Source organism: Schistocerca americana, chromosome 3 (assembly GCF_021461395.2).
Source record: "Schistocerca americana isolate TAMUIC-IGC-003095 chromosome 3, iqSchAmer2.1, whole genome shotgun sequence".
NCBI lineage: Eukaryota > Metazoa > Arthropoda > Insecta > Orthoptera > Acrididae > Schistocerca > Schistocerca americana.
The window spans coordinates 333287577-333314429 of record NC_060121.1 but is presented as its reverse complement, the minus strand read 5'-3'; the positions used below and the strand labels follow the sequence as shown (position 1 = coordinate 333314429).

Here is a 26853-nt window from a genome sequence, read left to right as displayed (position 1 = left end):
CACCCTAATAAGAGGACCAGCGGCCATAAACATATGGCCAATTATTGTCTCCTTTCCGCACAAAGAAGAGTAAATATCTTTAGAAATTCTTCCAATCCATCTGTGGCATGAATATCCTTCACACTATTTCTGATTTACGAAATATTTTGCAAAATTTTGAAAAATTCTGATACTGAAAACAGCGACGAACATAAAATTACTCAACAGGGTGACTCTACATTCCTTCCCAAGTCACTAGACTTATAAGAAATAACAAAGCTTGCTTTAAAGCTATTCCAGATTTTGGTAAAAGTTTTTAAAATGGCAGATCCAACTGTAAGGCTGTACATACGCGTTCTCACATTTGATAGCAGGCCTTCGATCTGTACTCCAAACTGAAACCAATGAAACTCCTGCAGTTCTATGTCCAAAAGAAAAACAAGTCAATTTGAGACAGATATGGCTGATACAGGGGGTGTTCGAGAGCTTTTAAGCAGTCTTGGCATTGTTACAGTTTGTGGAAGGAACTGCAATTCATGCACTATTAAACCTGCTCCACGAAGATTACAGAAGTCGTAGTAACATTTGTTTTTATTGAAACATTTACTTTACCTGCTAAAATTAGGGTTTTCAGTCTCTCTGCTACATATAACCAAGACTCCTTGACGGTTCAAATAACGTTAGCATAACATAGAAGCCGCATTACAGGGTCGGTAGTGTTAAATATACTACTACTACTACTATTATTACTTTTACAACAGCTACTACTACTACTACTACTACAAATAAAATAATATTGATAGTAATAATAATAATAATAATGATAATGATAACAATGAAAAACTAGTACAATATTGGCAGTTCTACTAACACCCTCAAGACTAAATTCAACAATGCATTTACATCGGTCAACAATAACTGGGTATTATTTATATCCATTGACAATGGTGGAAATAGAATTACTCATGGAGTTATAGCTAATAGGGAATACCTTGAGCGCGAGGTCGGAAGTTCAAGCTTTAGTAAGGCTCATTTAAAAATTTTGTGTAACAATTATGACAGGAGAAATATTAGCTGCTAATGACTCACCGTAACCATCAGGAGGGCGACACAAAATGAGTGTCCAGGAGGTGCAAAGATCAACCTTCAATGGGATGTTTGTATTACTCTTCACAAAACACACATCGTCGACATTCAACAAACATTCAAATCAAATCATTAACTTGCACCACGAACATCGAATGGAAAATGGCACGTCACAGTGATCACAAAGGTTCGCGTCATCGAGATCGAAGGCGAACTCCTTGGGAGTTACAAACGGTGCAGGTCGTTCAGCAACGTATCCCCTCTTGAAGAAAGTATACATAACGGAGTGATGATAACTGATAAAACTGTGATGGCATGCAACCGAATGCGAATTAGTGTCGTGGAACTTATCGTGACAGTGGGTATTCTTTAAAGCGTAGCTGCAGATAGTGTGATACTATGTTTTATAGGCACGGAAAAAACAAACATCCCGAGGCTGAATTTTTCCAGTGTTTCCAGGTGGTATGAACTGTTATGTCACACGCTTTTCAGGAGGGATAATTTCCTCTAAAGGGGTATGATTTTCATACGCAGCCCAGGAATCAAGCAAAAGCAAGTTATTTTGATCAGCTATTGACTAAAGCAGTGTTCATACCATAGTTGAAGTTCTCTTATGCCTGTTTTCCTATTCTTGCTTGCAGTGACGTAAATATTCCCTACTGGCAATGCAAGATCACGCACACGAGAAAGAATCGTAGGGAGTAGAGCACCTCCAACTTCTCGCAGCACAATAAATAAGACATTGATATTGATTGATCTTGATACAACTTTGTCTACATCTGCATGGTTACTCTGCAATTCACACTTAAGTGCCTAGCAGAGCGTTTATAGAACCATTTTCATACTACTTCTCTACCATTCCACTCTCGAATGGCACGTGGGAAAAAGGAACACCTAAATCTTTCCGCTCGAGCTCTGATTTCTCTTATTGTATTATGATGATCTTTTCTCCCTACGTATGTGGGTGTCACCAAATATTTTCGCATTCGGAAGAGAAAGTTGGTGATTGAAATTTCGTAAATAGATCTTGCCGCAAAGAAAACCGGCTTTGTTTTATTGGCTGCCAACCCAACTCACGTATCATATCAGTGGCACTCTCACCCGTATTGCGCGATAACACAAAACGAGCTGCCCTTCTCTGCACTTTTTCGATGTCATCCATCAATCCTACCTGGTAAGGATCCCACAGCGCGCAGCAATATTCCAGCAGAGGACGAACAAGTGTAATGAAGGCTGTCTCTTTAGTGGGTTTGTCGCATCTATCTAAGTGTTCTGCCAACGAAGCGCAGTCTTTGTTTCGCCTTTCCCATAATATTATCTATGTGATCTTTCCAATTTAAGTTGCTCGTAATTGTATTTCCTAGGTATTTAGTCGAATTGACAGACCTTAGATTTGTGCGATTTATCGTATACCCAAAATTTATCGGATTTCTTTTAGTACACATGTGGATGACCTCGCACTTTTCTTTGTTTAGTGCCAATTGCCGTTTTTCGCACCATACAGAAATTCTCTCTAGATCATTTTGTAATTGGGATTGATCGTCTGATGATTTTACTAGACGATAAATTACAGAGTCATCTGCAAACATCTAAGGGGGCTGTTCAGATTATCACCTAGATTATTTATGTAAATCAGGAACAACAGAGGGCCCATGACACTACCATGGAACGCCAGATATTTACCGTCTATCACTACGAACTGTCACCTCTCTGAGAGGAAATCACAAATCCAGTCACACAACTGAGACGGTACTCCATATGCACGCAATTTGATTAATAGTCGCTTGTGAGAAACGGTATCAACAGCCTTCTGGAAATCTAGGAATATAGAATAGATCTGAGATCCCTTGTCAACACCACTCATTACTTCATGGGAATAAAGAGCTAGCTGTGTTGCACAAGAACGACATTTTCTGAATCCGTGTTGGTTATATATCAATAAGTCATTTTCTTCAAGGTGATTCTGATGTTCGAGTACAGTATATGCTCCAAAATTCTACTGAAAATTGAGGTCAGTGATATGGGTCTGCAATTCAATGGGTTACTCCTATTTCCTTTCTTGAATATTGGTGTGACCTGCGTTACTTTCCAGTCTTTAGGAACAGACCTTTTGTCAAGTGAGCGGTTGTATCTGATTGCTAAGAAAGGCGCTATTGTGTGTGCATACTCTGAAAGGAACCTGATTGGTATACCATCTGGACCAGAAGACTTGCCGGCCGGAGTGACCGAGCGGTTCAAGGCGCTACAGTCTGGAATCGCGCAACCGCTACGGTCGCAGGTTCGAATCATGCCTCGGGCATGGATGTGTGTGATGTCCTTAGGTTAGTTAGGTTTACGTAGTTGTAAGTTCTAGGGGACTGATGACCTCAGAAGTTAAGTCCGATAGTGCTCAGAGCCATTTGAACCGGAAGGCTTGCCTTTCTTAAGTGATTTGAGTTGTTTCGCAACACCTAAGATATCCATTTTTATGTCACTCATGCTAACAGCTGTTCTGGTTTCGAATTCTGGAATATTTACTTCGTCCTCTTTCGTGAAGGAATTACGGAAATCCGTACTTAGTAACTCCGCTTTAGTGGCACCATCATCGGTAACATTTCCATCGCTATTGCGCAGTGACGGTATTGACTGTTTTTTGCTACTGGTACCTCTAATTCCCAGGGTTCCTTTGATATGCATGTTCTCTTCAAATCCCGACTGTTCCGAGTAGAAAACAAATTCCTTACTGAACGACGGGATAAGTTTGTCTCTCTCTTCTACAAGTTTTCGCGTCTATTCCGCAGTTTGCTGTGCATCGTCAAGGTGAAACTTCGTTGAATATTTCGTTATCTTACGTCTTCCAATTCTGTAGCACAGTTTAAAGCTATGCAACCATCCACGGCTTCCATGGAAATCACTGTAATCTATTTCGCCCGCAGTTTGACGTGCATAACATAATAGGTCACTGTCCGCCCCTGGGAGCTGATTGGTGCCGGCACGGTAGCTCAGCGTGTTCGGTCAGAGGGCTGTGTGCTCTCTGTAATAAAAAAACTGAGTCAAGGAATTAACGACCAACTTGTGACGTCTACCCAGACCAAATGCAACGAACAATATTGAACAAAATGAAAAAAAGAGGTAAAAAAAGTGGTCAGCGCGACGGTATGTCAATCCTAAGGGCTCGGGTTCGATTCCCGGCTGGGTCGGTGATTTTCTCCGCTCAGGAACTGGGAGTTGTGTTGTCCTAAACATCATCATTTCATCCCCATCGACGCGCAAGTCGCCGAAGTGGCGTCAAATCGAAAGACTTGCACCCGGCGAACGGTCTACCCGACGGGAGGCCCTAGTCATACGACATTTTTTTAATAGGTCACTATCATGCACATTCTGTATATTGTATCGAGCATCCTTGACACGCGCAAACACCAGTTTTTGTAACAAGTGCACCTTCTCCTCCCTTGAATATCCGTAGTTTTTCTAATGCACTATACGGTCATATTGCTGCGGGCTGATCTGAAATCTGTTCATAATTATGTTTTTACTATGATGCGGATGAACTTCAATGTACGTAACTATGTTTAGTACTCGCTCCTTGGGCAACGATTCTCCTTTGCCACGTTTCACTGGAGACGGGATTTATGGCTCTCTGCCCGACAACGATGACGAACTACACGGATCGACACCTGTTTCAGTATCACTTTCACTTGGTAAGCACGCATCATTGTACTCCTCACGAATATTGTCCGCACAGTCGAGTATATACTACACCACACCTCCAATGACTCATCGTGCAGAAACGCTAATATTTCAGCTGCCACTTCTTTTTGACTCTGCAAAATTCCTTGGGTTCCTTTCTGATGAAATGTCAACTTCGGCAACCGTTGTTCTAGATACAATTCCATGTTTGCGTTCTTTGTCATTGCCGTTGCTCTGCATTGTATCGACACCACTAGCACTGCAGCACTGTTGTTAGTTACCCGTAGACTAAGCAGTTGAGCTACACGCCGTAGCCTCACGCTGCGCTTGCCATTGGATACTTCCAGACCCGCGCCCTGTTGCCATTAGCAGCCAATATTGTGGATGCACGGTAGACAACACGTGGAGCGCCGAATGCCGTTAACGCCATAGGCCTTTGGGACTTCGCAATCAAGGGGTTGCTTGTAAGAAAGTTGAATCCAAGCGGCAGAAATGAAATTTGAAAAGTGGAGAGCTGCACAAGATTAGACAGGCTATGAAACGAAGGCATAAAAGCAGAGCTTGGGATATGTGCAAGGAGATCAAGTATAATACGTAATATGTCTGACGCTGACGCTGTACACAGAAGATACGTTTTAAGGTGGGTCCGGTGGCTACTGAAAGCTTCTCGAGATGCTCGCGTTTGACGAGCAAAGTTGTTAATAAAGGAAATTGTATGCAACTTGTGACAGCAACACATTTTTCTTTCTTAAAGGTCGCTGTTCCACTTGCTGTGAACGCCTGCTCTTAATCTTTTAAGAATATCTCATCCTAATCTTCATTTCAATTGGTGTTTTCTTTAAAAGGTTATAAAGGCAGTTTTCATAATATGAGAGCGCTGAAGTATGTTGTCAGCTATGTGACAATAGTTGCGCAACTTTTCTTATAGTTAAATTTCCATAAATTCACTAATTTTATGTGAACCTTTGCCGCCGGCCGGAGTGGCCGAGCGGTTCTAGGTGCTACAGTCTGGAACCGCGCGACTGCTACGGTTGCAGGTTCGAATCCTGCCTCGAGCATGGATGTGTTGTGTCCTTAGGTTAGTTAGGTTTAAGTAGTGCTAAGTTCTAGGGGACTGATGACCTCAGAATTTAAGTCCCATAGTGCTCAGAGCCATTTGAACCATTTTTGAACCTTTGCCAGCTGACGGCCTGCGTTTCTTGGTGATTCAGTATGATTCGCTTCATGTTGTTTTATTTTCATTTTGCACACTGCCACAGAATGTATATTACGTGTTCAATTATGTAAGTAATGGTTGTGTTCTTTACAACTGTGATTCGTTATTACAAGATAATACAAGGTGGTTCAAAAAGGAAGAATAAAGTTTAATTGTTTATTACACCCAAACTGTAAAAGATAGAAACACATTGTGAAAGTTACTGGATAGATGAAGGTTCAACGTTTTATGTTCGCACAGACGCCATACAGTCAACATAAGCACTGTGTTTTACTCGAGAAACATCGAAATGGCGGTCCATTTCATTCACACACAAATCAACAGGTCGCTGTTTATATTGAATCGTCACCTTCATCAATTCTCGAAGAATAGCTGCCATACGTGGGACGAAAAATCTGCCTTTTGTGTACCACTACAGAAAAAAATCGCAAGGTATGAGGTCTAGTGACCTGGAAGGGCAAAAACAATGAACAAAATATTGTTGTCCAACTCTTCCAATCCAATGTTGTGGGACGGTGGTGTTAAGATAACGCCGCACCTCAAGGTGAAAGTAAGGCCAGGCGTCGTCATACATAAAAATGAAAAACAATTGAATCTTTGTGAAGTTTGCAGCGTGGCAGGTATTACATTCCTGTTAGCGTTCCTTCTGAAAAAAAAAAGGCCATAAATTTTGTGAACAGAAATGCCACAAAACACTCTCTGTTTCGGTGAATCTCCTTCGTGTTCGACACGATGCTAGGATTTTGTGACCCCCAAATTCTTACATTATGGCGGTTTACTTTACCCGATGGACGAAACGGCGATTCGTCCAAAAAGATGAGTCTTTCGAAAAAAAAGTGTCCCCTGCCATATCCAGGACAACTGAAATGCAAAATTTGCACATTCTATTATGGTCGCTGGGACACTATTCTTGCAGTTACTGCAACTTGTAAGGCGTCCTAAGCAGGCGTCGTTTCAGAATACGCTACAGCGTTGTTTCAGGAATTGGAAGGGCTGGCCCGCCCGTCATGTGCGCTACCGAGGGCTCCGTGTGAACGCATCTTGGATACGCTCGACATTTTCATCACACGTGCGTGGCCAGCCGGTACTCTTCCCTCTGTGTATGCAACCAACTTCAATGAATTTTTTATGCTAGTCATAAATCTGCTCGTGCAGATGCGCCTTCTTGCTGAATCGATGGCGAAATGCACGTTCCAGTTAAACATCGGATTGACTTCGCGCAAATTACAACACAAAACAACTTCTCTTGTGATGTTTTCGCCATGTTGGTACAAGCAAACAACCGCGCAGCTGTGTCAAAACTTCGAATCTTCCTCTATCCAATGACATACGTGATGTGTTTACATCTCTAATAGTTTATCTGGATTGTTGTTGTTGTTGTGGTCTTCAGTCCTGAGACTGGTTTGATGCAGCTCTCCATGCTACTCTGTCCTGTGCAAACTTCTTCATTTCCCAGTACCTACTACAACCTACATCCTTCTGAATCTGCATAGTGTATTCATCTCTTGGTCTCCCTCTACGATTTTTACCCTCCACGCTGCCCTCCAATACTTAATTGGTGATCGTTGATACCTCAGAACGTGTCCTACCAACCGATCCCTTCTTCTAGTCAAGTTGTGCCACAAACTTCTCTTCTCCCCAATCCTATTCAATACCTCATCATTAGTTATGTGATCTACCCATCTAATCTTCAACATTCTTCTGTAGCACCACATTTCGAAAGCTTCTATTCTTTTCTTCTACAAACTATTTATCGTCCATGTTTCACTTCCATACATGGCTACACTCCATAAATATTTTCAGAAACGAATTCGACCCTTAAATCTATACTCGATGTTAACAAATTTCTCTTCTTCAGAAACGATTTCCTTGCCATTGCCAGTCTACATTTTCTATCCTCTCTATTTCAACCATCATCAGTTATTTTGCTCCCCAAATATCAAAACTCCTTTACTACTTTAAGTGTCTCATTTACTAATCCAATTCCCTCAGCATCACCCGACTTAATTCGAATACATTCCATCATCCTCGTTTTGCTTTTGTTGATGTTCATCTTATATCCTCCTTTCAAGACACTGTCCATCCCGTTCAACTGCTCTTCAATCCTTTGCAGTCTGTGACAGAATTACAATGTCATCGGCGAACCTCAAAGTTTTTATTTCTTCTCCATGGATTTTAATACCTACTCCGAATTTTTCTTTTGTTTCCTTCACTGGTTGCTCAATATACAGATTGAACAACATCCATCATCACTCCCTTCCCAACCACTGCTTCCCTTTCATGTCCCTTGACCCTTATAACTGCCATCTGGGTTCTGTACAAATTGTCTGTATTAAACAAATGAAATCTGTTGATTTTTTTTATTGTAGAATGAGACTGTCGTAGCTAAAGTTCTAGTTGACAGCTTAATGTATGTATAAAAGAATTTAAAAGTAAGTACAGATATCAACGTAGATTCTCTGGTAACGCCACTGTTTCATCCTTTAAAAGGTAGTTCAAAGTGTTAAAAAGTCCAATCAAGATACAACGCTTCACTGGAAACACTCTGCAGCAGATGCGGGCGCCTCCAAAGCGTCCGGCTCCACAGGTCAGGTCGATAGAGAGGCGCCGGCGACAATATGTTCCTCACCGGAAATTACTTGTCGGGGCCCACTGCGTAGTGCCATGGAGCGCCGATAGGGGCACAGCCAGGAGCTCACCTCACCTCCCTCCAATCGGTGGCTAGCTCACAATATCTCCCCACCAATGCGCCCGTTCCTCATACAAACACGTCACAGAAGTAGGTCGTCAATTTCAAGTACAGTTCCTGCGCAAATATCACGAGCAGTTTTCGATAGGCGGTACTTCTCAGCTGCAAAATATTTAATTACAATCGTCTTAGAACACCTATCGTCAGCTGCCAAAAGACCTTTTGTGCTAGCGGTTTCGGTTTATAAGGCAGTCACTGGGCCACAAAACATCACCTTAGCATCTGTAGGCCTACGTGCAATCCATCATGATTTTGATAATGACCATTTTCTTCTAATCATCCTGTGGTGATGCAGTTCTTCTTGTTAGGTCCATGCTTGCTACAAAATGGGAAGAGGAATTCCGCCTTATGAAAGACACCTTTTTCTGTTTTGTTTCACCCAGCCATGTTTCAGCACATTTTGTCCTATCTTCAGTGGTTTATTTTTTTATTTTCTAACTTACATGATTGTATGTATTGTATTGTATGTTAACCGGGGACCTAGAAACGACAGAGACGCTCCGTCCCCGCCGCAGCCGCAGTGGTCCACAACCCCACGACGACTACCCCAGTCCACTTCACCCCTCCTCCGCCCCACACCGAACGCTGGGTTATCGTGCGGTTCGGCCCCCGGTGGATACCATCAGCCAACGTCTCACACCACACGAGTGTAACCCCTATGTTTGCGTGGTAGAGTAATGGTGGTGTACGCGTACGTGGAGATCTTGTTTGCACAGCAATCGCCGACATAGTGCAGCTGAGGCGGAATAAGGGGAACCAGCCCGCATTCGCCGAGGCAGATGGAAAACCGCCTAAAAACCATCCACAGACTGTACGGCTCACCGGACCTCGACACAAGTCCGCCGGGCGGATTCGTGCCGGGGACCAGGCGCTCCTTCCCACTCCGGAAAGCCGAGCTTTAGATCGCTCGGCTAACCGGGCGGGCAACTTACGTGATACTATTGGACATTTATTTTGGTAGCTATTCTGCTACACAATCTATCGTGTGCTTTCTCATGTGTTGTTGGCGAAGTGAATAGGCAGTGCAGTGCCAAGCGACCATAGGTCACGAAATCAGCCTATTCACTTCGCCAACAACATATTAGAAAGCACCACAATACCAAAACCATGAGAAGTTGTAGATTGTGTAGCAGAATAGCTACCAAAATAAATGTTCGATAGTATCATGTAATCAGAATGAAATTTTCACTCTGAAGCGGAGTGTGCGCTGATATGAAACTTCCTGGCAGATTAAAACTGTGTGCCGGACCGAGACTCAAACTCGGGGCCTTTGCCTTTCGCGGGCAAGTGCTCTACCAACTGAGATACCCAAGCAAAACTCACCCCGTCCTCACAGCTCCAATTCCGCCAGTATTTCGTCTCCTACCTTTTTAGTATCATGTAAGTTAGAAAATAAAAAATAAAAAAATAACCCACTGAAGATAGCACAAAATGTGCTGAAACATGTCTGGGTGAAACAAAACAGAAAAAGGTGTCTTGCATAAGGCGGAATTCCTCTTCCCATTTTCTTCCATATTTAAAATGTGTAATGTCAAAGATAGAAATTTAGAAGCAGAGCATACCATAATGAGACGTATTGTGCGCTGATGATGACCTTGTAGGCTGAGAGTGGGGCCGTAGTAAAGAGGTTGAATTTACAGCTGTCTGTGTGTTTTCCAATATGACTTTTGGTTGGTTGCTTAATTTGGGGAGGGCACCAAACACCTAGGTCATCGGTCCCATTCGGATTAGGGAAGGATGGGGAAGGAAGTCGGTCGTGTCCTTTCAAAGGAACCGTCCCAGCGTTCGCCTGAAGCGATTTAGGGAAACCACGGAAAACCTAGATCAGGATGGCTGGGTGCTGGTTTGAACCGTCGTCCTTCCGGATGCGAGTCCAGTGTGCTAACCACTGCGCCACCTCGCTCAGTCCACTTTTGATTTGCAATTTAATAATTTGTTAGAACAAGGACACTTTCCGGTTATCAGAGTTGAACACAGTTACTTCGACATTATTTTTCCCATGTTTCCCATCGTGGGAGAGGAGTTTGTGTGAGTATAGCAATTTTTTGTTTGTTTACAGGTGACTGACGAGATATGACTACGGTTGCTGCTTCGTTCCTTTATTTTACAAACTAAAATCGTACGATACATCTCGACATCTTGATGTGCGCTACGTGATCAAAAGTATCCGGACCCCTCTTAGTCGACATTAATAAGTGATGTGTCCAACCATCGTCTTTATGGTGGTTTAAACTCTGCTGGAGACAATCTGAATGAGGTGTCTGAATATCTAGGAAGAATGGCTCTCTCAAGAGCCAAAGCCAGAGGAGATAGTAATGTTGGACGCGACGGTCTGGAGCGAAGCTGATGGTCTAACGCATCCCAAAGGCGTTCCATTAGTTTCAGGAGAGGACTCTGGGCAGGCCAGTGCACTTCTGGAATGTTATTATTCACAACCATTGCCTCGCAGGCGCTGCTTTTCACAGTGTGCATTGTCGTGCTGGTACAATCATTGCCTCTGTACTGTTCCTGCCGGCCGAAGTGGCCGTGCGGTTAAAGGCGCTGCAGTCTGGAACCGCAAGACCGCTACGGTCGCAGGTTCGAATCCTGCCTCGGGCATGGATGTTTGTGATGTCCTTAGGTTAGTTAGGTTTAACTAGTTCTAAGTTCTAGGGGACTAATGACCTCAGCAGTTGAGTCCCATAGTGCTCAGAGCCATTTTTGTACTGTTCCTCTACGGTGCGCAGTAGGCACTGTTGTAAAAAGTGTTCGTATCCCTTCGTATCAAGCGTTTTCTTAAGCGCAGTAAAGGGACCACATCCTAATCACGAAAAACAGTCCCCATACCGTAACACCATTTCCTCTGTACTTCATTGTCGACACTACATACGATTGCAGGTAACGCTCTGCAAATCCTTCTATTGGATTGCCACAAGATGTAACATGATTCATCGCCTCCTATCATTCCTTTCCAGTCATCCACCGTCCAGTGGCGTTGTACCCACTCAGGAGCGAGTCCTCCCACACGTACCGTAAGGCGAATTGCGGAGTGTAGATGTAGATATCACGCGAATTATTACAACTATCCCCCGCAATCTTCGACGATCCCTGTCCTCCAGTACAAGAGGTTTGTCTGTTCTTGGTATAGCTGTGTTCGTTCCTTCGTGTTTCCACTTCTCAGTCACCAACAGTGCGCTTGTGGTGACTTAGCAGGATAAAATGTTACTCAGGTGAAGTTCAATGATTAGTCCACGTTCGGAAGGACTAATTCTCCTAGACATATTCTGCTGTTACAGCTTCTCGACTGACAGTACAACACCCCCCGCCTCCTTTTATACCGGTGGGTCCTATTCTCGTGACACCTAGCGGTCAATTCCGCATTACATAGGCTGTCATAATACTTCCGATCAAGTGTGTATCTTCAGTTGCATCACATGTAGTGTTTCTTGTCCTAATTATGATTAGAAGTAGGTATTAAAATCCATAGAGAAGAGATAAAAACTTTGAGGTTCAACGATTATATTGTAATTCTGTCAGACAGATCAAAGGACTTGGAAGAGCAGTTGAACGGAATGGACAGTGTTCTGAACGGAGGATACGAGATGAACATCAACAAAAGAAAAACGAGGATAATGGAATGTAGTCGAATTAAGTCGGGTGATGCTGAGGGAATTAGATTAGGAAATGAGACACTTAAAGTAGTAAAGGAGTTTTGCTATTTGGGTAGCAAAATAACTGATGATGGTCGAAGTAGAGAGGATATAAAATGTAGACTGGCAATGGCAAGAAAAGCGTTTCTGAAGAAGCGAAATGTGTTAACATCGAGTATAGATTTAAGTGTGAGGAAGTCTTTTCTGAAAGTATTTGTATGGAGTGTAGTCATGTACGGAAGTGAAACATGGAAGATAAAAAGTTTAGAAAAGAAGAGAATAGAAGCTTTCGAAATGTAGTGCTACAGAAGAATGCTGAAGATTAGATGGGTAGATCACATAACTATTGAAGAGGTATTGAATAGAATTGAGGAGAAGAGGAGTTTGTGCCACAACTTGACTAGAAGAAGGGATCGGTTGGTAGGAGATGTTCTGAGGCATCAAGGGATCACGAATTTAGTATTGGAGGGCAGTGTGGAGGGTAAAAATCGTAGAGGGAGACCAAGAGATGAATGCATTAAGCAGATTCAGAAGGATGTAGGTTGCAGTAGGTACTGGGAAATGAAAAGGCTTGCACAGGTTGGAGTAGCATGGAGAGCTGCATCAAACCAGTCTCAGGACTGAACACCACAACAACAACAATTATGATTGCGACATTTAAGTATAACTGCGTCAATTTTACACTCCTCGAGTGCGTGCAAATACATCTACATCTAAATTTATACTCCGCAAACCAGCTGACGGTGTGTGGCGGTGGGAGGATATTCTAGTATCACTATCTGATCTCCCCTACCCTAATCCTTTCGTGAATGGCACGTGGGAAAAATGATTGTCAGTAAAACCCCGTATTAGTTCTAATTTCCCTGATCTTCTCGTTGTGGTCATTTTGCGAGACGTATGTGCAAGGAAGGAATATCAACAGTAAAGCTCTCTGTGACGGACAACGCCTTCCCCGTAGCGCTCTGCTACTAAAATCGATGAGCATCTCCGTAAAGCTCTCGCGCCGACGAAACGATCGCGTAAGGAAACGCGCCACTTTTCATTCGTTCATGTCTATCTGTCCTATTATTTAACCTGCTAAGGGTCACAGGATAATGATCAATACTCAAGAATCGGTTGAACAAGTGTTTTGCAAGCCACTTTTCCGCTTTCGTGGATGGATTACATTTCCTTAAGACTCTTCCTGCTAATATCCTGTTTCCCCTATTTGTTCAGGTCGCTTCGGACAGTTTCTCCCAGGTATTTTAGTGATTATGGTTATTCATTGCCTGTAATGTAATCGCACGTTACTGGATCCCTTCGCTTATTTACCTGCAGGAAGTCACATTTACTAACGTTCAAGGTTATATGTCAGTCCCTTCACCAAATATGATTCTCTGCAGATTTTTCTCCAGTTTGCTGCTGTCTTCTGGCGTTGCAGGCTTCTTATAAACAACCTTATTATCTGCGATAAATCTCATGGAGCTCCAGACGTTATCAACTAGATCATTTACACTGCCAGAAAAAAAAAAAAATTACTACACCTGGAAACATGAGGTCGATTTTGGTTCGATGATGGCTTATGCCACCTGGGGGACAGTAGACGTACTGACAATTGTTTCAGCGTCGTTCGCCAACAGATAGCGAGGTTATACAGCTACCCGAGCCCCATCTGTGTCTACCCTTCAATAGGGAATGCTCACAGGCAGAAAGCACAGGCAATCATTGCAGGTCATACCACTCGCTCCTTCCGGCTCCCTGATTTCTCCCTTACCACCTGCACCCGTCTTGTCCAGCTTACCCCCACCCTCACCTACCTTGGCCTCACCATTGACCATCACCTCACCTGGATCCCTCATCTCCGCTCTATCCAATCCGAAGCCCACAACTGACTCCGACTCCTCAAACTCCCCTCTGGCTACACCTACAAATCCTTAATCCATCACTTCCTCTGTTATGCCAGTCCCGCGTCGATATCCGCCCCCCCCCCCCAAATTCCACAAGTCCCCACCGGATCCTCGAGTGCCATGCACTCCGCCTCGCCTTCTGTATACGCCTCCTGTCCCCCATGCGGATCCTCTACGACCTGATTCCTTCCCCCATATGCTCCTTTTCTTCTAGCATATCTGTGTCCTCTACACCTCCTGCCGCCTTGATCCCCCTCATCAACTGGTTGCTCCTCTCCTCTCCAAACCCCACCCTCTGCCGCACTTTCACCATTGTGTCCCTCCTACCCTCAACCTCTACACCCTTCCTTTCCCAAGGTGGCTTCCATCGACTCCGCTGCCGGATGATGCCCTCTATCCCTCCATTTATCCCTCCTAGCAACTCTGATCCTCACCTGCCCCTCCCTTCCTCTGTCCTTTCACCAGGTTCCCTCTCTCCCTCCCCCCTTCCGTCCTGTTTTCTCCCCACCTCCAGGCTGGGTCGGGGATTTTTCCGCTCAGGGACTGGGTGTTGTGTTGTCTTCATCATTTCATCCCCATCTGGCGCACAGGCCGCTCAATGTGGCGTCGAATGTAATAAGACCTTGACCAAGGTGGTCGGGCCTGCCCCGCAAGCGTTCATTTCCATTTTTTACACCCAGCTGAAAAGTCAGCCCAGCTGATTCTGATGCGGAGGACCGCGGTTCGGTTCCCGGTACTGCCAGGGATTTTCCCCTGATGCTAGGCCTGGGAAGGGGTGCAATCAGCCTTATGACGCCAGCTGAGCAGCTCCTTGACTGAGTAGCAGTGGCTCCAGGTCACGAAAACTGACAACAGCTGGGAGAGCGGTACATTGACCTCACACCCCTGGATACTAATCCAATGACACCATTAGCGGAGGATGACACGGCGGTCGGTCAGTACAGATGGGCCTGGCAGTGCCTATGGATGGAGATATATTGTAAACAATAACGATCCTACCAGATTTCCTATGGGTAATATGGAAATTACCCTTATGCTGCATTTTGTTCCGTTCAGTATGAAATGTTGAAGTTTATCTATTAGGTTGGTACATTAGTTCATAGCGCTTCGGTTTTGCACTTTGATATTTCGGTTGCTACGGGTTTATTTATTAGTTGTCTTTTTTTATTTGTAGTTCACTATTGACATTTTGTCATTTTTTTCATTTGGATATAGTGAGTGGAGCTTTGGAGTGTAGAAAATGGAGTGGCATGTGGATAAATCAGAACATTTCGACATATTCTGCTGTTTAAGGTCAGTAGAGCGGTGACAGCACCGTCTATGGGGATAATGTTACTGAACAGACCACGGCAAGAAAATAGTTTTGTGGTTTTGAGGAGGATCGTTTTGACATTAGTGATTCTCCACGTTCAGGAAGACCTTTGGGGTCTGATGAAGATCTTCTAAACGTATTGATTCATAATGAACAACGTCAGTGTACTCGTGAGCTGGCAAATGTTACGGACTGTGAGCATTCCACAATTATCCGACATTTGCATGCAATGGGGAAGTTTCAAAAATTGAGTGAATGGGTACCATGCTCTAAGCCAAAATCACAAATTAGTGGCTGGCCGTAGGTGCATCTCTGCTTGTTCGTCATTAATTGGCTCGTGAACAACACCGACCATACCTACCCTGTATCGTTACTGGTGACGAGTAATGGTATCTTTATGCCAACATAAAGAAAAGAAAGGAATGGCTGAGCCCAAACAAACCAGCAAATCCCCGCACAAAGACCTGCCTGCATCCACAAAAGATAATGTTATGCATCCGGTGGAACAGCGGCGATGTGGTGTACTACGAATTGCTTCTCTAAGGTGTAACCATCGTTACTGACACTTACAGTCAACAAATGAGACGTCTTGCAGACACAACCCAAGAACAACGACCGGGAAAATTGCTTGAAGTGATGCTACTCCACTATAACGCACTCTGCTAGACTGATAAAAAATATTATAGCTGCTCCGTGATAACGCATTCTGCTAGACTGACAAGAAATATTACACAGGAATTGGGTTGGGAAGCCATTCCGCACCCACGTTATTCACCTGATCTTCCGCCCTCAGATTTTCACCTTTTCCGCTCTCTATCGAACAACTTTCAAGGAACTTCCTTTCCTGAAGCAAATGCGCTCTGAACATGACTCGACGAGTTCCTCGTCTCGAAACCGCCCGACTTGTACAGTCGCCGAATCGACAAGTTACCCTAGCGTTGGCAGAATGTTGTGAATAATGAAGGATATCATATTACAGGTTCCTAAACTCTGTGTTATGTGTATCTGCAGTCTTTATTAAACTTACAGTAAAACGCTAGGAAATTATGCAGCAACCCAATACATTAAAGCGTGAATTTAGTCTCAAATCTGATCCGAATCTCGATAAGCTGGTATTTTGTTCACTAGAAGACAGTGCGGAACTGTATCAAATTCCTTCCCGTCATTAATGGAGTTGCCAAAGCCTACGGCGCTCTGGATTTCATGCGAATTGACGCATGGTGCAGGGCATGGCAATTGAATCTCAATGTAGACAAGTGTAATGTGCTGCGAATACATAGAAAGAAAGATACCACATCATTTAGCTACAATATAGCAGGTCAGCAATTGGAAGCAATTAATTCCATAAATTATCTGGGAGTACGCATTAGGAGTGATTTAAAATGGAATAATCATATAAAGTTGATCGTCGGTAAAGCAGATTCCAGACTGAGATTCATTGGAAGAATCCTAAGGAAATGCAATCCGAAAACAAAGGAAGTAGGTTACAGTACGCTTGTTCGCCCACTGCTTGAATACTGCTCAGCAGTGTGGGATCCGTACCAGATAGGGTTGATAGAAGAGATAGAGAAGATCCAACGGAGAGCAGTGCGCTTCGTTACAGGATCTCCTTACGGAGATGACAGATAAACTCCAGTGGAAGACTCTACAGGAGAGACGCTCAGTAGCTCGGTACGGGCTTTTGTTGAAGTTTTGAGAACATACCTTCACCGAGGAGTCAAGGAGTATGTTGCTCCCTCCTACGTATATCTCGCGAAGAAACCATGAGGATAAAATCAGAGAGATTAGAGCCCACACAGAGGCATACCGACAATCATTCTTTCCACGAACAATACGAGACTGGAATAGAAGGGAGAACCGATAGAGGTACTCAAGGTACCCTCCGCCACACACCGTCAGGTAGCTTGCGAAGTATGGTTGTAGATGTAGATGTAGACAAATAGAGCTAGCTGAATTTCGCAAGATCTCTGTTGGCGGAGTCCATGTTGATATCTCTGGGAGAGTTTCGCTGTCCAAAACCGTCGTAATACACCAACATAAAACTTTTTTCATAATTATACAACAAACTGACGTTAACAACGTAGGCCTATGATTATGGAAATCTGTCTTACTACCCTTCATGAAAAATTGAAGGACCTGCGCGTTTTGTAGTCGTTAGTTACCCTACGTGGCTCTGGAGACTTATGACTGTATATGGACAAAGGCGGAAGGCTGCAATACCATAACTTCAGTGTCTCCATTTTTCATTTTCCGCAAGTTTCACTTAATGTTATTTTACGGAGTGAAAGCATAAGACACTGGCTATGATGCTCAGATGGGGAAGTTGGGCTAAGAGCATCAAGGATAAACTATGGAGTAATTTGGTGTGTGTCGACTAGGTTGGAACCTGACCATTGTCCTGTCTGCAGTATGCCAGCGTCATTAAGAGGGCATACGCCGGGTGACAAGTTATGGGATACCTCCTAATGTCGTGTCGGACATCCTTTTGTCAGATGTAGTGTAGCAACTCGACGTGGCATGGACTCAACAAGTCCCTGGATGTCACCCACAGAAATATTGAGCCATGCTGTCTCTGTTGCTGTTCAAAAGTGCAAAGTGTGACCAGTGCAGGATGTTGGGCACGAACTGACCTCTAGATTACGTCCCATAGATGTTCGATGGAATTCACATCGGCCAAATCATTCGCTCGAATTATCCAGCCTGTTTTCCAAACCAGTCGCAAACAATTGTGGCCAGGGGACATGGCGCATAGTCATCTACAAAACTATCATAATTGTTTGGGAATATTAAGTCCATGAATGGCTGCAGATGGTCTCTAAGTAGCCGAACATAAACATTCCCAGTCAATGATCGGTTCAGTTGAACCAGAGGATTCAGTTCATTCCATGTAAACACAGCTCACACCATTATGGAGCCTCCAGCAGCTTTCTCAGTGCCTTGTTGACAAATTGGGTCCATGGTTTCGTGGGGGCTGTTCCACACTCAAACCCTAGAATCAGCTCTTACCAACTGAAATCGGGACTCATTTGACCCGATCACGGTTTTCAGTCGTCTAGGATCCAACCGACCTGTTCACGAGACCATGAGAGGCACTGCAGGCGATCAGCTTTCTCAGTGCTTTGTTGACAAATTGGGTCCATGGTTTCGTGGGGGCTGTTCCACACTCAAACCCTAGAATCAGCTCTTACCAACTGAAATCGGGACTCATTTGACCCGATCACGGTTTTCGGTCGTCCAGGATCCAACCGACCTGTTCACGAGACCACGAGAGGCACTGCAGGCGATCAGATTTCTCAGTGCTTTGTTGACAAATCGGGTCCATGGTTTCGTGGGGGCTGTTCCATACTCAAATCCTAGAATCAGCTCTTACCGACTGAAATCGGGACTCATTTGAGCCGATCACGGTTTTCAGTCGTCTAGGATCCAACCGACCTGTTCACGAGACCATGAGAGGCACTGCAGGCGATCAGCTTTCTCAGTGCTTTGTTGACAAATTGGGTCCATGGTTTCGTGGGGGCTGTTCCACACTCAAACCCTAGAATCAGCTCTTACCAACTGAAATCGGGACTCATTTGACCCGATCACGGTTTTCGGTCGTCCAGGATCCAACCGACCTGTTCACGAGACCACGATAGGCACTGCAGGCGATTTCTTGCTGTTAGCAATGGCACGCGCGTCAGTCGTCTGCTGCCATAGCCCATAAACGCCACAGATTTCCGAAATGGAATATCCCATGCGTCTAGCTCCTACTACCATTCCGTGTTCGAAGTTTGTTTATTCCCGTCGTGCGGCCTTAACCGCGTTGGAAAGCTTTTGACATGGATCACCTGAGTACAAATGACTGCCCTTTTACGCCTAATGTACGCGATACTATCGCCATCTGTATATGTACTTTTCGCTATCCCACAACTTCTGTCACCTCAGCGTACATTTCTTGCACTAACAAGAAACGCTGTAGAGTGTTCAAACGCGAGGTTGTGTTTGTACGAGTCCTCTATTTTGGACAGCACCTGTTCCGACATGTCACACGAACACCATGAGCAACGTATAACTCTTCAATTTGAGACGTTGAACAACGTGATGGGGCTCCCACACGTTAACGCCGAGCATTTCCTTCTTACTTAGTTATTCAGGATGCTTATACTTGACGCTACAACAGATCGCCCCGCTTCAGCTTAGCAGCAGAACAGAACTTGAGAGGACGTACCTGTTTTTGAATCCAATGTACGCGTATCTGGTATCGACTGTGTCATACTGGTCAGAAGGGGGCTTGTCAGGCAGCACCTCCTTCTTCTTCGGGCGTTCCTCCACCTGGAACAGCAGAACCAGCGGAGTGCACGGAGACCTGGACTCCCGCAACAACAAAAATGTCCTGTGTGACGCGACTCACCTCAGGTTGCTCAGAGGGCGCCTCTTCTTCTGGTTTGGGCCCACCTGCAACATCGAGAAGCGTGATAACGGAAGCAATACTGGCTGAACTGAAGTCATTAATTAATTCTGTGTAAAACCAGTTAACCGCAACACTGAACCAATGTCTCACTAACGTATCAAATACATAAGAGTACAAATTAACCTTGAAGACATTGAGCCAGTGAATGAGTTTTGATATTTAGGGCAGATGAAGTCAAAGGCTACATGGATAGGAAAAACAATAAACAGAAGATTAAAAGTAGCGTGGAGTACTAATAGTAAACTAAATTAGCTTTTCAAAAGTAAGCTACTGATGCGTCATAGGAAAGTCAATCAGTGTATGTTACAAGTTTTGATTTAACAGTCTTTTTACTGTCGAACTTGATTGCTATTTTTTTTTTAAATGACCAATTTTAGTTCAACATGAACCATCCTAAGATCTGCAGACAACAGTAAAATAACTTACTTGCTCACTCTTATTCTCCTGTATCCACAAACTGCAATCGGTTTGCCGGCCGGTGTGGCAGATCGGTTCTAGGCGCTTCAGTCTGGAACCGCGCGACCGCTGCGGCCGCAGGTTCGAATCCTGCCTCGGGCATGGATGTGTGTGATGTTCTTAGGTTAGTTAGGATTGAGTAGTTCGAAGTTCTAGGGGACTGATGACCTCAGATGTTGAGTCCCATAGTGCTCAGAGCCATTTGACCCATTTTTTTGCAATCGGTTTTTGGACACATCAAGTAGCCTCCTCCACAGCGTTCTGTCCTTGGCATCTTCTTCCTCTGCTCCCAGTATTTGATGATCCTTGGCCACCTGACCTCCATGTTACTTTTGGTCTGCCTAAAGATGTCTGCCCTTCGCATTTCTTCTCCGACACTTCTCTCAATCTTGACCCTTCCTCTCTTCTATAGATATGCCTGGTCCATCTCAGATTTCTTGTCTTTGCTTCCGCAACAATATCTGGTTCAGTATATAACTCCCTGAGCTCCCTGTTTTTTCTTCTTCAGAAAATGGTTCAAATGGCTCTGAGCACTATGGGACTTAACTTCTGAGGTCATCAGTCCCCTAGTCCTAGAACTACTTAAACCTAACTAACCTAAGGACATCACACACCCATGTCCGAGGCAGGATTCGAACCTGCGACCGTAGCGGTCGCGCGGTTTCAGACTGAAGCGCCTAGAACCGCTAGGCCACACAGGTCGGCTTTTCTTCTTCGCCATTCTCCTCCCTCACAAATTGGTCCAAATCTCTTCCGGAAGATTTTATTTTCGGAAACCTTTATCTACCTCTTCGTACATTTATCTACTCTTCATATTTCTGCCCCATATAGTGACAGTGGTCTGATTATAGTTTTATGTATCCTTATTTTAGTTCCTCTCGGTAAAAATATTGTTTGACAGCAGTTTGTTGAGTGAATATGTTCCTCTGGATTCCGCTTTTATCCTCGCTTTTACTTCGTGTTTCTCATCATTACTGTTATTTACTTCGACCCCCCCTCCCCCTTGCAGATGTTTAAAGTGGTCTGCTTCTTCTAAAGCATGGTCATCAATCTATATGGTTTCCCGCCTCTTTGTCTTGTAATTCCTTTCTACGCTCATGAATTTTATTGTCTCTTCATTTGCCTTTAATCTACTTTCCTTTGCTTTTTGAAATAACTTTCTTGCCGGTATCAAATGTAGTCCCGAAATTTCACTACTGTACCTTAATTATTTTTTGGTGCTGCGATTTTTTTCTGTCCCTGTATAGCAGGAATATCTATGGTTTGACGGCATTACTTGACACCTTCAGTGTGGATGCACCGTAGGTCCGACCTCTTGCAGGAATCGTGCGAGATGCTGCGACCAGTGAGGACGGGAGGGTGCTACGGAAGTTGTGTGCGACAAGTTGGGAATTTTGGCTGGACAGGAAGCTTCTTCGTATACCCAAACGGTAGAGGTGACCACTCGCGTAAAGTGGGAAATCCGGGTTCGAGTGCCAGTACGGCAATTTTTCACTTGTCGTCTCAGAATTATTTCAGCGTCCTCATGCGGCTGACGTCAATATTTCTCTTTCATGATTGTACATTTGTTGTTATTCTTCACTTCAAGGAGAAGCCTTACAGCCTGTTTTGTCTTTACAAAAGTCACGTTTTCGTGGTCTTATGGTATCTCTCTTTGCCTTAGGTCTATAATCTGTTAGTATCTGACTATTCTATGTGCCTCCATTCTTTCAAAATGCTTATTCCGTTGTGTTATCGTGTATTCTATTCTTCTATTCATGAAAAATATATTTAATTCTTTCCTTATTTCATAATTATTTATTTTTTTCTCTCAGAGAACATCATTCTACTTTTTTAAAAAAATTTATTTCAGCTGACTTTGTCATTCTTTGGTTTTCCTCAGTTATTGTCCAGGTCTTACTTTTGTATGTGAGTACACTTGTTGTCAGTACTTTGTAGAAATTTATCTTTGCATCTTTACGGGTTTTATGGCTGATGCTCTATACATAGTGCCACATATCATTTGAAACTTGTCATCATCATATTCAAAACTTATATCACATCCTAAAAACTGAAAACGAGATACCTGTTTAACTGATTTTTCGTTGGAATTATTTTAGAAGGTACTGGGTATTTTCCTGTAACTGTGGTTTTAAGTTTTATCTCTGATATTTTCGAGTTATAGAGAATGCAAACGATTCTCCGTCTTTCGTAAAATTATTTGGTCGTTAACGAAGAGTGCAGTATTTAAATATGTTTCTAGCATTTCTTTTATTCTTGGTTTAAATTCTTGTTTCCACTGTCATTAATGTATACAGGTTGGTCTAGAAAGCTTTTAATGATGTTGCAGTCCAGGATGTGCCGAGAAAGAATTGTTAATTAAGAAATTCGATACGTTGAGCCTTTCCCGATTTAACCAACAATGAAGTTAGCCAATCAAGTCACTGCGGGCCCCAATTCAACCATCTTGCCAGATACAATTGCTGTCAGTTGTTCTCATAGCGTAGACAGAAGAGCACAAGACTTCTCAGCCATTGGCTCGGGTTCGACTCTTACTACAGACCCATATCCGATTTTTGTATTGCTATCTTTTTCCATTTCAGGAACCAAACGAAGAACCCGTTTGGCGAGATCGTCTCTGGCGGGCCACTTGAATTTGCACACTCGACGATCTGACTGGCTGACTTAAGTGCTAATTAAATCGGAAACGGCGCAACGTATCGAATTTTTTTCTTAACCATGATTTCTCAGCAGATCCTATCCCTCCTTGTCGTACTCCCCTGTTGATTGCTATGGTCCTGTTCTCTTTTGCCTGTATTAATTAAAATTTCGTAGTTTAAATACAAACATTTTATCACTCATATTAAATGCTTAGAGAAACCTTCTCTACATTATATTCCGCAGCATATAGCCTACATATTCACCCTATCGAAGGCTATTTCACAATGTACAATTGCTTTATGAACCTCCAGTTTATGTTCTCGTTTCCTTTCCATGATCCGTCACTCTACTGTAAAATTGTCACTGCATGATTGTTCTTTTATAAAACCATTTTTTCTCCAGTAAGCTATTCTTTTCAGTCTGTTATTAATTGTTCGTGCATGTAATTTATAGCCATTGTGAATTATAGACTAATTCGTATGCAATTTTCACAAGTTTTACAGAATCTTTTTTTGTAGGATATACTTGCCGCCCCTAGCTGGGACCTCGCCGGGACACTCTGAGATGCAGGTGCAGAAATGAAGTAAAAAAATTATTTAATATAATACAAATCTCACACAGCACCTCCTGATCCGTAGCTCTTTTCTTGACAACAGACCACTGTTTTGTGTAATCATACGAAAAATGACGCTTTCTCTTTCCAACCTTACGCGTTTTCGTAAGCTATGACAAAATAAGTTCATTAGACGGTAAACAGTCGACAATAACACTTAAGTCATCGAAGTACATGTCACTATACACTTCAAGCCCTGTCTACTCTTCAAGAAACACAACAAACATTACTTCAAGCCCTGTCTACCCTTCAAGAAACACAACAAACATTACTAACGTGCACTCGTTGTTCGTATTACGTTTAGAATCGTCTTGTCAGATCGCTACTCGCATGGGAACTCCCGATTCTTCCCCATGTCGCCACTTAAATAGTTCCAGATACGTACTATTGGAGAAATCTGGTACTTTCTACAGATCTCCAAGGTGCTTGCATCGTCGATACAGGATACACAACCTGCAACGCCATCTGTGAGACGATCTTGTCAACATAAACTTGTTGACACAGATAAAACTAACTAAGGCTGTATTTGCATGTTACGCTAACAGGTGGTGTTGCTTAAGCACTTGAGCCAAGCTCGTAACAGTATTTTGCAAAATCGGGACAAAATTGAGTCTTGTCGGGACCCGTAACGGTGACGGTCCCGATACATCGGTACGGATGACAACTTTATTAAATGGCTCTGAGGACTATGGGACTTAGCTTCTGAGGTCATCAGTCCCCTAGAACTTAGAACTACTTAAACCTAACTAACCTAAGGACATCACACACATCCATGCCCGAGGCAGGATTCGAACCTGCGACCATAGCGGTCGCGCGGTTCCAGACTGTAGCGCCTAGAACCGCTCGGCCACTCCGGCCGGCTCGGGACGGATGGCAACCTTATTATAGTGTGATATTACTTCCGCCATTCACCATGAGTCGCATAACGTCTATTTCCAACGTTAATTTAATAAATACAACAGGCTCAGTTCTAACATTAATCCTCTACATTTGATAAGTTCTGCACTAACATTATCGGGTCTTGCTGCTTTTCTGTTCTTCATCTGCTGCTGATGGTATGGTATAGTAATTTCGTTGCATTTCGTAGAGTATTTCTTGTTTAGTTATTTTACTGTTGTCTACAGACCTGGGGATGGTTCATGTTGAACCGAAATCGGTCATTAAAAAAAAAAAAAAAACTGAGACAACCAAGGCGGGCAGTAAAAAATCTGTTTTACACCCAGTGACTGCGGATATGCTCCACTGACATATGTAAATTTTTGCAAAGATTTGAATTAAGACAGAGGGACATAGACTTCAAGCGTGGAAGTCATCCGAAATCAGAAGGTCACACTGGAGTGGAAACCATATATGTAACTGTGATGAAAATAAAGTAGTAGTGAGAAGGACTCGAAGTCAGAAGGCGAGTATGGATGTTGGATGGACCGAGGCAGTTCTTTACTGGATTCCGAGATACAAGAATAAAGCGAGACGACGAGCTAAGAGGAGGTGGGAGGAGACATGCAGCAGTGGCATGTTTTCAAAACCTGACACCGTCAGGTGAAGAAAGCACGGTGACACCATTAGTTATTACAAATTTTCATAGTCTTTATTGTAATGCCATCCAATAGTAGGTAGGTAACCGGTTTCGGTTGACCGGCAACCATCTTCAGATCTAAGAAACAATCAGAAAAATGGCCTTTGAACACACAAACCTCCAAAAGATTTTTAAAAAATAGATTAATTTTTAAAGAAATATTTAATACAATAAAACACTATACGATACCTTCGTTGTGATTGGCACTTAGGTCATGAGACAGTGTTAACCACCATAACACGGGTACTATGAGTAAGTTATCGAAATATCCAAAATCTTTAAAAGTGAAAATGGTAGTTGGACTACCGAAACCGGTTACCTAGCTATCTGTATTACGATTAGGATTACTAAATATTGTATTGGATGTATGTAGCTGAAAGAGTCTAGAAGAGAGTTTATTATATTAGAACAAATAAGCCCTCGGTCACAAATATTAAGTCAAACTTGACCAGGTTTCGACGCTACTATGAGCGTCGTCTTCAGAATTAAACTAACTGTTCTAAAACATATTAGATATATAATACATTAATAAAATTAAAGTTTGTACTGACTGGAAAGAGATGCAGTACTTACAAGTCACATTTTAAAAAAAAGATCTAAGCCGGAAAGGTGACGTCATGAATAGTTGTAAATAAGATGGCGAGCCGCTAAGGGCTGCTTGAGTGAACAAGGGTTGCCATCTTATTTACAACTATTCATGACGTCGCCTTTCCGGCTTAGATCTTTTTTAAAATGTGACTTGTAAGTACTGCATCTCTCACCAGTCAGTACAAACTTTAATTTTATTAATGTATTATATATCTAATATGTTTTAGAACAGTTAGTTTAATTCTGAAGACGACGCTCATAGTAGCGTCGAAACCTGGTCAAGTCTGACTTAATATTTGTGACCGAGGGCATATTTGTTCTAACATAATTCTGACACGGTCACTGAACGTTAGCGCCTATGCTCAAAGAGATTTTATTCATCAGTTGACGTCAGACGGTTCATAGCGTTGGCGATGTTGAAAATGACTTCTATTAGTCATCTGCTGGCGATGGTATTTCGCAGAGTATTTCTTGATTAGTTATTTTACTGTTGTCTACAAAAATATGGATGGTTTACCTTAAACCGAAACCGGTAATTTTAAAACATTGAAGCAATCAAGACTGACAATAAAAAAGTCGAAATGACCACTGGAGGACGCAACTACCACTGTGGTTGAACTTTTGCTTTATGTTTCTGATATGACACCAAAAAATTAGATATAATTATCAGTTTCGGCTATTAACCAGGATCCTCAGATGATGACGCTTAACTGTGGAAAGCGATAACTATACCTAAACGTTTCCACAAATTAGATAGCTAAAACTGAAGTTTTATCCTAATGTTTTGTTAAAAATCACCTAATCTGATAACTGCGCCTCAATCCTTAAGGTAAAGACGGAAAAATAAAATAGTTCGACTGTACTTGTCAAGTTCAAAAAGAATCCAGTAAAAAGTTACGTTTGTTAAACGCAAGCTACGAAACTTCGTGACTTGACCGTCAGCTGATAAGAAGTAGGCGTTAAAACTGTGTGCCGAGCGCAATATCGCCAGTTGCAATTGCGCA

General features: G+C 43.1%; 1 protein-coding gene across 2 annotated transcripts in view; it reads right to left on the bottom strand.

The window, feature by feature from the left end:
• LOC124607222 (receptor-type tyrosine-protein phosphatase N2) overlaps positions 1 to 26853 on the bottom strand; it is a 445587-nt gene that overhangs the window by 96091 nt on the left and 322643 nt on the right. For both annotated transcript variants that reach the window (XM_047139493.1, XM_047139494.1), the window contains exons 10-11: positions 19917 to 19960; positions 19734 to 19837 (exon numbers count right to left, since the gene is read on the bottom strand). In XM_047139493.1, coding sequence (XP_046995449.1) covers positions 19734 to 19837; positions 19917 to 19960 — 148 coding nt within the window. The remainder of the gene's footprint in view (positions 1 to 19733; positions 19838 to 19916; positions 19961 to 26853) is intronic.